This window comes from Scatophagus argus, chromosome 6 (genome assembly GCF_020382885.2).
Source record: "Scatophagus argus isolate fScaArg1 chromosome 6, fScaArg1.pri, whole genome shotgun sequence".
Lineage (NCBI taxonomy): Eukaryota > Metazoa > Chordata > Actinopteri > Scatophagidae > Scatophagus > Scatophagus argus.
Window position 1 is genome coordinate 24,518,244 of NC_058498.1, and position 12,246 is coordinate 24,530,489.

At 41.2% G+C, this 12,246-nt stretch overlaps 1 protein-coding gene across 1 annotated transcript; it reads right to left on the reverse strand.

The window, feature by feature from the left end:
* Positions 1-1,612: 1,612 nt before the first annotated feature.
* On the reverse strand, positions 1,613-5,206 carry ttr (transthyretin (prealbumin, amyloidosis type I)). Its single transcript, XM_046392111.1, has 4 exons — positions 5,052-5,206; positions 3,586-3,725; positions 3,344-3,479; positions 1,613-1,944 (listed from the first exon to the last, which is right to left on the reverse strand). The coding sequence occupies exons 1-4, from the start codon at positions 5,121-5,123 to the stop codon at positions 1,837-1,839; spliced, it is 456 nt and encodes a 151-aa protein (XP_046248067.1). The 5' UTR covers positions 5,124-5,206; the 3' UTR covers positions 1,613-1,836.
* Positions 5,207-12,246: the final 7,040 nt, after the last annotated feature.

Sequence of the window (12,246 nt, forward strand, 5' to 3'; positions counted from 1 at the left end):
GTTTGTGGCCTCACTGGTTGATATTTTTCATCGGCTGAGCTAAAGCGGAGACAATGTCCTGAGTGCTTTATAAAAACTAGAGTGAGGATTGAAACAGAATAAATTGTCCAGGTATCCTCCTCCTGTCCTGTGTGTTTGACCAACCTTCCTTTGTTGCATTTTGATCTTCTGTATGCCATGACCATCTGATCACCAAGCTCTTCATTTCCACTTGAGTTCGTGTTGAAGAATGAAGCGGAGTTCCACACTGAGCCAATCCTGTGAACATGTTAATGTAGCACCCACTCTGCACATGCTCAGTTCCTTCAGTTCTGTCTCATTCTGCCTCTCACTGGCTCAGAAGCATGTGCTAGAGCCCCCTTGCCCCCCCCCCCTCCCCAGAAATCACAGAACTTTTTTACATGGTGTTAGCTCCATTGTCAGACTTCTGCAGTATTTGGTAAAAGACAGTATAAAAACAGTTTGAGTCTGGTGTTGAAATGTTACTTTGTAAATTTTTTTTTTCATAGTAAACAAAAGACAAAATAAACACTTCATTGCCATATTCTGGAAAACAGACCTGGTGTTTGTCTCATTTATTTGACGATGTTTACAGTGGTCTGCCATGTTACTTACACCTCGTACTGTATGAAGTCCACTGAAGTGATGTCAGATAGTACTGATTGTTTGGATTCACATTCGTCTGTGATCATATAGAAGAGGAAAAAAATGTGTGAAAGGAATGAATTAGTTTCAGTGGCAAATACACTATATAGACATAAGTATTGGGGCATCTGACCATTACACCAACAGAGACTTAAATGACTTCGCATTCTAAACACACAGACAGCTTTGCAGATATAACAGCTTCCAATCTTCTGTGAAGGCTTTCCACAAGGTTTTCGAGTGTTTCTGTGGGAATTTTTGCCCATTCATACAGCAGAGCATTTGTGAGGTCAGACACTGATGCTGGACCAAAAGGCCTGGCTCACAATCTCTGTTCCAGTTCATTTGGAAGGTGTTGGATGGTTCTGTGTGGACTCTGTGTGGACCAGTCAAGTTCTTCCACACCTCAATTACTATTGTGAAGAACTCTTACTTTACTTGAGTATTTCTATTTTCTCTATTTCTCTATTTTCTCTATTTGCTTTTTACTCCACCACATTGATTTACTCCTTTAGTTACCGGTTCCTTTGCTGTTTCAGATTAACAATATAATAATATCACCAAATAAATTTGAATGTAATATTATAGATTAAGATAAAACTATCGATCTCGCCAAGACAAAATTCACAAGCTATCCTGCACATAAACTATATAAAGAATCTGCCGGTCAAGTATTCAAGGTATCACTTTCACCACAAGCCACCTTCACCAGCAGGTTACTTAAGGCACCTGATAATATAATATACACTGTTCTGTAGCATGCCATCCTGCATAAGTACTTTTGGTTTTGGTACTTGAAGTATATTTTTATGCTAATAATTTGCAAGAATGTGAATTTAAACTTTAAATTGTATGTACAGTGTATATGTGTGTTTGCAAAGTACTTCTACGTTATATATTTAAATACAGCTTAAATAGTTAAAAGAAAAAAAAAGCTCAAAAATATCAGCCAGTGCAGCAGTGTGACTCAGTGATGTGTTTTTTTAATAGTTTTTGGAGCTCTATGGTACAGAGAAAGAAAATATATCAGGCTTACACGCACACACACACACAATACTTGCTAGTAGGATACATTCATTGCTGGTTTGATTCAGCGTTTGATATTTGTTGGCAAGAAGAGAAAAATACAGTCTCATGCTGCTTGCTGTGCCAATACCTCTACCAGACAAAGCACCCACAGTGTGATGTGTGTCAGTGGTGTACGTCAGTGACCACGGCTGTGGTGGTGTAGGAGTACGGACTGAGCAGCAAGGCCAGTGTGTAGTGACGATGACCTTCAGCATGGGCCTCAAACACGACCTGCACACACACACACAGAACACCACAGGATCAATGACAAAAACATTTGCACTCAATCTGACCTTTACAGTGCAGGCCAAAGTCACTGTTAAGGACAGGACTGAGAGAAGTAAATAACAAATGATGATATTCATTAAACCGTCCAAGTACCCTGGACTGGTCGCCAGTCAATCGCAGGGGCTGACACACAAAGACAACCACTCACGCACACACTCACACCTAGGGGCAATGTATAGTAGCCATCCATCCATCCATTTTCTATACCGCTTATCCGTCAGGGTCGCGGGGGAGCTGGAGCCTATCCCAGCTGACTACGGGCGAGAGGCAGGGTTCACCCTGGACTGGTCGCCAGTCAATCGCAGGGCCAACACACAAAGACAAACAACCACACACTCTCACACTCACACCTAGGGACAATGTAGAGTAGCCAATTAACCTAATGTGCATGTTTTTGGTATTGTGGGAGGAAGCCGGGAGGGAGAACATGCAAACTCCACATAGAAGGGCCCAGACCAGGATCGGAACCCTCTTGCTATGAGGCCACAGTGCTAACCACTGCACCACCGCGCTGCCCCTGTCTGACACCACCATCCTCAAAATGCCTCCATTTCTGAATATCAAGTCCGACTCGAAGCTGAAGTCAAAGTTTGAAACATGGCGGCTCATATGAATGAACGTTTACAGATGGAGGGGAAAGGTTTCAGTGAATTCAGTTGCACTGAAAACACAAGATTTTGAAATGTTTGGTGCAACTGGTATTGAAGCTGTGAAAAAGATGACATCAGACAACATTTAGCGTCTGCTGAGTGTAGATAATAAGATAAAAATGGGCAACTGCTCTGTAAATCCCAGTGAATAAAAAGGGAAAGAGGCTATTGGACAATGATTACAGATGACTTTTAGTCACGTTGTTCTGGGAAGTGTTTACTCACACTGGGGACAAACAGCAGACTAGCAAACACCTGCTTGAACATGCTCATGTAAATACTGCATGTGAGTACTATGTGCTGACAACAGCACTGTCCTCATTTCCTTCTGTCAGCTTCCAGATAAGGCAGCAGAAGATAAGAGTTTCCATGTTTTATACAGTGTGCTACAGGCCCCTCTTCAGACCTGATGTTAGCATCGCTCACAGGTGTGAATGCAACCAGCATGCTCAGACCTCAGATGCTCTGAGGAAGCACCTGAGGCATATGACACATATGACCACATTCTTTTAACCGGTGTGCACACAAATGTGTCCCAGACCACACTGAAGCACCGCCTACTGAAAGGATGCCTTCTGCACAACAGTCAACAACAACAACAGTCATGAAAAGATGGGGTCTAATACAATCCATGGATTACACATTCTTTGCGCTGTGGTGACAAGGAGCTGTGATGACTGTTTTATACTCACATCAGCTACTTCATGGAATGGCGTGCTTCCCTCATTCGTCCAGAAGGTTTTGGTATTGAACTCAACACGATACACTCCTGCTGAGAACTGCTGCTCTGTGATCAGGTTGTGGATCTCTCCAGAGGGATCCGTCACTCTGCAGCGAGGAACAGTGAAATCTGTCTGCATGGTTTGTACATATTAAACAGACAGTGAGAAGAGACATACAGCAGACTCAGCCTTAGACATCATACCGTACATACCCATTAGCGATTTCTGTCCATCCTCCGTCAGCAGTCTTCTGGAACACCCTGAGTGCCACTCCTCCGGCCGGAGTCCCTTTCAGCGCATTCAGGATTTTCACTGTCAGAGGACACTTGGTGTCTGAACCCCCATGCTTATCCTGCAACATAGACACAAGCCAGGACTACCCATCATGCTCTGCTGCACATAGTCACACTTACAGCATCCATCCTCACACATACACAGGCTAATATCTGTGCTGGTCAAGTATTCAAGGCACCACTTATGACTGAAATTTGCTCTAAGTCTTAAACAGTGTGTCTCATACATTGTGTATTAAATGTTCACTTGACAAAAGGCCAACAAGGAGACAACGTAAGAGCTTAAATGAACAGCTCGTCCCAAAATAAAAATTCAGTCATTATAATGCTCAATTACATGCCAAAGGAAAGTTCTTATAGAAGGCGGGGGACTTGAAAAAGCAACCAGACAGATTGTGTGGAGTAATCCAAATCTCCAGAATCCTAAAGATACCAAACTTATTTGAAAACACTCCCCTGCATCTGAATGGGTGTGAGGAAACTATGACTGAATTTTCATATTTGGATCTATATGCTATTGGATGACACCAGGAATGAATTGCTCTCAAACGCAACACCCCAACTTACAAGGCACTTTAATGTTCCCCCTACCTAGATAACAGCTCTTTGGTTTATTAATACTCACCTTCGATATCAGCATCATTCACTGAGTTCAACGAGTTCATAATCTATGGTGCAATTTATATTGCAGAGCTGTTATCTTCTGGGTGTGCTGTAAACACCGGGGTTACCAAAGCATAACATGTACAGAACAGTGCATACGGACAGGTCACTGAACTGATTTCTGCTCCACAAATCGATAAGAATGCTGGCCTGTGTCGTGTGTTCATAAAAGTTTTTCCCTTCACGCTTTTAGTCAGTAGGAAAAGACAAGAAAGCAGGAGCTGTTACTGGCTGCAGAGCAGTCATTTGTTAACCGTGGTGCATTCAGGTACATCACATTGACCTCATTCAGCTCCCTCCCACAGTAACCTGAAGTGAAACTCTGGTGCAAAACTCATCTTTGAAACAAGAAAGTAGAGAAAAGCGACAAAGTGGCGCCAAACATTGAATAATAAGTAATAATTAGTAATTTCCTTAGTTTAGTTTTATGAAGGCTGGGCCTTGTTTAATATTCCTACATGGACCAGAGAGTATGTGGTGAGGGATTATGAGCTCACACTGACCCTCAGCTCTCAAAGAGGACCATGTCAGATGAGGATTGAAATGGTCTGAGTGTATGAAAACAGAACAACTTAATTACACTCAGTAACACTTCTGGTATATCAGTTCTGTTGGTAGAATAAATCATTCAAAACCCGTATCTTCAGGCCAAGGTCAAGATCTACGGCATGAACACAAACTCATACTGACACATTATCGTACACAGGCACATGGACACTGACCGTGGGGGTGGGGGCGGTGTTGCAGAGCAGCACAGCAGAGGCTAGTAGCAGACAGCGCAGTGGTTGCAGCATGGTCGCTGGTGTTCAGTCATGACTGCCACAGTCTCAGGCCCCTTATAACAGCAGCTGACCTCACCTACCCTCCCTCCATCACTCCCACATTCACCTACGCTGCTGCCAGCTCTGGGAACCACGTCGATACCTGGACAATGAATAACTCAGAGCAAATCGGCTTTGGACCAAACCAGCATACATGCTTCAGCGGCTGGTCATCACGCTTCCATTTTATATGCCTTGTTCAGACTCAACACCTACTGGAAAGAAGTATCCACAGGTTTCACTCTTTATCTAAAATGTCATCGGACAGAATTGTTCAACAAAGCAGTCCACAAAAGGAATCAGGGAACTGCTCATCTCAGCAAAAAGTTCCCATAAATTGTGAAATAGTGCTGGTAAATCTCAAAGAAGATTCTGGAAAAAAAAGAAAAGCTTTCTATTTACAATTATTATACAGCTTTACTGAATGCTGTGTTCTGATTGGTCAATTATGGCATTCTATGGTCTGTTATATCCAAATGGCAGACTGATACTTTGAATAACAGACTGCTGCTATGGGCACAGCTTTACACACTCAGTTTGCTTATTTGTTAATTATTTTGCATGGCTATTTTTTTAATGCAGTTTCAGTTATCTAAATACAAAAAAAATTTAGGTATGTACACTAAATATGTACATTTGAGTTTTCCAGGTTTGCAATAATTTAACATAATTGTGAGTGAAAAGTTGGAATAAAAAGACTTAAGAGGACTTCCAAAAAGTTTCAAAAGAAAACTTATTATTTCTTTTTTTGTAATTTTAATCATTCACACTAAAATCTGATATGTGTTTATACTAAATTCATTAATCTGAACGTCTGACTCAGTTTACACAGTTAGCCAACATTAATGTTACCTCACAGGCCATATAAAGCAATGAATGAGTCAAACAAATGTACTCTTCATCTGTCAAATTCATTCTTGAGGGCTGCATTAAGCAAAGTACTGGTCAAACTGTCCGCAAACCTGAAATACCGTACAGAGGATATCACCCAAAGTGCTTAACAATGTAAACAGAGGCTGTCCGGTCTCTCCCTCAGTGGTCCTGCTCTGTGAAGTTCGCTCTGTTTCTGATACAGGCTGATATCATAGGAACTTACTCATATTAGGCCTAACAATTTGCTAACCGCAAACATTAGTAATAACATTAACATTACTTCATTAAGATGAAGGTAGCGAATGTTAATGTTTTATTAACTTGGCCATGTTCAGCTTCACTCGTCATGCTTAGTGCTTTTTTGCATTTTTTTTTTTTCAGAGAAATTTACCTATTATCTCTCTGCTCCTTTCATTTTCTTGTTCTCTCTGTGCCCTAGCCTTTCTTGTTTGAGCTCCTCTTTTTTGGTAAGGTATTTTAACTTTTGTCATTTTCTTTACATTAGTGGCATGTCTGTGTTTTGACTGCACTATTGTCCTTGTGGACAGTGGGTGGGGTATTAAAGGACAAGCAGAAATGGGTTTCCATGATAACAATAAATGTAGAAAAATGTAAAAATGGTCAGTGAGTAAATTGTTGTTCTTGATCTCATTTAAGGGATCTACCATATACCAAGCCACAAGCTGCCCCTGGGATTGACGGTGGGTCTGCAGAAACAAGAGCTATCTATGTTTCAAGAAGTCTAAAGTAAAGGTGGGAATTCATGAATTCATGAACTGTTCGTTCATCTGCACTACTGGAAATGCAGGTGTTAGCGTGACACTGCAGTGTCAGCAGTCACACCTCACTGCCCTTAGGGAAAACAGATCAGCTTCCAAGTAACGTGAGAAAGAGATACCTTAGACATTCTCAAGATTCAGTCTAAACAACTCCATATAAAGCCAAAAGGCACATTTGCTACTGTTGAAATTAGTTATTATTAATAAGTTATTGCTACAATAGAAACAAAAGACAAAAGTTCAATGGACATCAGGATGGTAAAACTACAAATGCACTCTTCTTTTTAAAAAATATATTAAGTAGTAGTAGTAATCCTCTAGAGAGGAGTATCATGATCTTGGAATTATAAAGTTTTGTGATCTGAGAGGTTTAAGATATTCATTTCAATTCACTTCAATTCAATTTATTTATATAGCGCCAAATCACAACAACAGTCGTCTCATGACACTTTCCAATTAAAGCAGGCCTAGACCACACTCTTCAATTTGATTTTTAGTACAGAGAGACCCAACAAAACTCCCATGAGCAAGCACTTGGTGACAGTGGCAAGGAAACTTCTTTTTAGAAGGCAGAAACCTCAGAGCAGACCCCGACTCAATGTGGGCGGCCATCTGCCTTGACCGGTTGGGTTCTATGAGAGAGAGAGAGAGAGCCGGGGGAGGGGGTACATAGACAGCATAACAACTGGGATAACAACAGAGCATTGGAATGACAATGACAGTTTTAATGATAACTAGAAAATTTCTTCACAAGAAATTTTGAGTGGGCCAATGGCGCTCGCCGGGGCTCTGCTGCCAGCTGGGTCCCCATTGTCAGGACCCTGCCTGCCATTCCGTGGTAAATCTCAAAACATGTTTGAAGCTTTTAGTTTGAAAAGCTCTGTGACAGCCACTTCCTGTAATTTGAAAGGGGCTTATATTTTGAAAATCTGTGTGCGTGGGTTCGTGTCTCGGGGGCAGTCGTGGATCAGCGGTTAGGGTGTCGGACCCGTATCGCTGGTTCGATTCCCCGGTGTCCATGGCTGAGGTACCCTTGAGCAAGGTACCTAACCCCCACTGCTCCCCGGGCGCTGCACGCGGTCACCCACTGCCCCGGGTTTGCTGTGTGTGTGTGTGTGCATGTCACTTGGGTGGGTTAAATGCAGAGCACGAATTTCGTTGGAGTGAGTTCCCTCCAATGACAAAATATGTCACTTTCATCTTTCATCTTCATCTTTCATCTGTGGTCATGTATGCATGTTGTGGTGTGTGTATCTTATTAATATACACTGGGTGTCCATTGGCCTCCATGTATTAGTAGTGGGAGCAGCCATTTTGTGTGCTGACAAAAGATCAGCTGTGCACGTTACCATAGAAACAGGCCCCCTCGCCCCAGCCCCTCCCTTCCCTGTCAGCCAGGGAGGCTCTCCCAGGTAAAAGAGAGAGAATCCTCCTCTCCTTCTGCACACATCTATGTCCCATTAATGTATATCAGTAATCCAACTTCTTCCCTGGAGTCCTTGTGCTTTCTCGTCTCGCAGGTTCCCATGGATCGTGGTTGGACTTCCTCCTGCGGTCCTGCTCGAAACTTACTGTGATTGCTATTGTTTAGTCATAATCTGTTTCAATTCTATTACTACTCTGCTGCAGCTGCTACCATTATTATTGTTACTAATATTGCTATCATAATCACCATAGTACCTTCCGTATACTTCATTGTCATTATCATTATCTACAGTTCCAACACTTCTGGTATTACTGCTGCTATGCATCTCTGCTTGTGTGCTCCTTCTCTCACTGTCTCTCTCCTTCTCTCTGTCTCTCTCTCTCTCAACCCAACCGGTCAAGGCAGATGGCCGCCCATCTTGAGCCGGGGTCTGCTCTGAGGTTTCTGCCTTCTAAAAGGCAGTTTTTCCTCACCACTCTCGCCTTGCTTAAGGGGGAATGTTGGATTCTCTAGAGTTTGAGAGAGTTTGGTCTAGACCTGCTCTAATTGGAAAGTGTCATGAGATAACTTGTGTTGTGAATTGGCGCTATATAAATAAACTGAATTGAATTAAATAACCAAACGACTTTTTCAAGTCACATTCAACTCAAATCACAACACTAAAAACAAAGTTCAGTGCAGACCAGCAGAGAGAACTGCGAATAGTTTTTAGGAGGAGGTGCAAAACATCTTTTTCCATGTAGTTTTTCTTTTTTTTCTTTTCTTTCTTTTTTTCTTTTTTTTTTTTTGAGCTGGTGAGGCATCAAACCTCTTTATCACAGTTGGCACAAGCTGATGGCAGCCATGATGGTCAGCTTGTCACATTAGAGCAGTTTCCTGAAGGCCAGCTGGTTGGAGTGACTATACATTTAGTTACATTTGTGACTGAATGGTTATGGCTGCAAATGTGCAGTTATATAGCAAAACAAATGTGCTATATAAATAAAGTTATTATTATTCACATGTGATTTCCACATATAGTATGTTCTTGTGAACCCTCTGATTGAGCTTGCTCCTTGTCATTCACTGAAGATACAAATTTACAACGATGCCATCTGCTTCAGTGACAAGCTAAAAAATTGCTCAAAGTTGAGAATTATCCAGGGCCAAATAAAATATCTTTGGGACTACAGCCCTAAACGCCCAGGCCAGGTGATGGAGGTGGAGGATAAACTAATGCTAACAGCGGTCTGCAGGGGTGATAGCTAGCTGTTCTGAATCCTTTTGCTGTTACTGTGTCTCTGAGATTGAACAGCCAGAACACTTGGCCTGAACTGTTTGTGGTTTTATTTATTATCTTATTGTTTTGTCTTAAAACATATTCTATTATCTTCTATAATTCAAATGAGTAATAATTTTATATTGACATTATTAAACATAGAATGCAAGGACTTTAATCACATGTAAATGTACTATGCATATTTAAAAATAAAATTGGAAGCTCAATGAAAAAACTGGGGGAAAAAAAAATAATAAGACCACTTCCCTTTTATAATGTCATACTGTGAAAATGATTTCTCTCCCTTTGGAATCTCTGAGCTGGAGAGTGGTTTCTTTGGGTGAAAGAGACCACTGATGCTCTGAAATACTGCACCACTCGTGTGGTCTGCATTCAAAATCTAGGCAGGTCAGCAGGAAAGCTAATTATCCACGACAGACAGTCACAGGCCAGTGTGAGCAGTGCGAATGGGGATGATCAGCAGGGTACCCATAACTAGCTTACCTGTGGTGCCGGAAATTAACTTTTTCACTCAACTGAGGTGAGGGATTTAAAAATTGGGCAGGGCAAAAAAGAAAGTTCCATGTTTGAAGAGTGGTCAGTTATTAAGCATAAATGTACAAAGTGTTTACTAAAAACAATGTCTAGCTACTGCCCACAGTGTCACAGGTTGTAAACAAGGCTGCCCAACCTGTTGTGTTTCTGGTATGGTATGACGTGTGAAATGAAAACATACTACTACTACCATATCAGGTCCTTTCTCACACAGAATGCCTCTACCTGATTCTAGGTTGAAGGCTAATACACCGCATATAATACAGTACAGCTGTATCTATCTATGTATCTATCAATCTATCTATACATTATGGCGTGCTGTACAGGAAATTAATATTGAATATATGGAATGAAACTCTGAATATATTGAATGATGAATAAAGACTCACACTAACATTTGGATGAAAAAACACACTTTGCAAAACAGCCACAAGTTACATGTACCTCAATGCGAATTTGTCCTCTTACAGTGAAATAATGCACTAACCAGAAACACAAATGTGTGTGTGTGTGTGTGATGTGGCATCATCCCCCCACACACATATAAAATAAACCCAGGCAAATAAAAACTGATCAGCATGATCAATAAAGTGCAGATAAATGAAAGAAGAAAGACAAGAAAAACTAATTAATAAGCATTAAATATTTCTTATACTATATTTTCCTCGTATTTATTATTTACATACTTAGTACTAGAGAGGCTTTCCTTCAGTTATTTGTATTTTTATTCATATATTTTCAAAAATATTTACTCATCTTTTTACCTTCTCTCACAGGCTGATACAACTCCAGGAAATCTTTCCTGACATGCCATCACACTGTACAGTAACAGCTAAAATTCTGGTCATAACATACAGTCAATACACATTTTATATGTTTTTACTCATGCAGTTCACTGCACCTTATATTTTATTTTATTTTCATTCAGTACATTCAGTACTGCTTATTTGTCTATATACATTTTTATATTGCTTTGCATAGTGGGAATTTCCCAGCCTGGGATCAATCATCTCTCTGTAGCATCCAGTGGACAGAAGTCAGCCAGGACTGATGGTTTAGTGACTGTTTAATGAGTTCTTTGCAGGTCATGAACCTGGGTACAGAATACACAACAAAAGAAACGTGTTACGCTAACTGAAACAGTAGCAACTGACAATAATAACAATAATAATAATAATAATAATAATGTGCATCACGCTTGACAAAACATATTCTCCAAACTGTATGCAACAACATACCTTTCAACTGAAGCTATATTCTTTGTGCTGCTTTAAGGGATGAGGATCAATAAAACCAAGGTGGCCAGAAAACCTGCAGTGATCCCCATCACCTTGAGCATGTCCTTCCACCACTTTCCGGAGTTTGCAGCTTTCTCAGCCTTCGGTGATGGTGAGTCCCTCCATCGTCTGGTTCACCAGTCTCTTGATGTGGGCGACCCATTCCTCCTGGTTGCGGTTCGTGACAGCGTTGCACTTGGTCAACACTCTCACCGTAAATTTATTTATATAGTGCCAGATCACAACAACAGTTGACTCATGACACTTTCCAATTAGAACAGGTCTAGACAAAACAAACTTAATTTGATTTTTAGAGAGACCCAACAAAACCCCCATGAACAAGCACTTGGCGACAGTGGCTTCCTTTTACTTCCTTTTACTTCCTTTTACACGGCAGACACCTCAGAGCAGACCCCAGCTCAATGTAGGTGACCATCTGCCTTGACCCGTTGGGTTGGGAGAGAGAGAGAAAGAGTTGGGGGAGGGGGTACACAGACAAAGATGCATAACAGCAATTACAATAGAGTATTGGAATGACAATGACAATTGTAATGATAATAATGACTTTGATAGACGTAGTAATAATGATAATGTAGAAATATAACAGGTGGTAATAACAGTGTCCAGCAGGACCACAGCAGGAGGTCCAATCAAGTTTCATGAGGACCTGAGAGATGAGAAAGCCCATCAATGCATCAGTGACATGCATTGATGGGACATGAATATGTGTGGAAGGAGAGTTAGAGGAGGAGAGAGAAGCTCAGTGCATCATGGGAGATCCCCAGTGGCCTAAGCTTATAGTAGCATACATAGGGGTCAGCCTTACCCAGGACTAACTATAAGCTTTATGAAAAAGGAAGGTTTTAGGTCTACTCTTGAACATAGAGAGTGTCTGGACTGAAGCCAGAAGATGATTCAATGAGAAGGG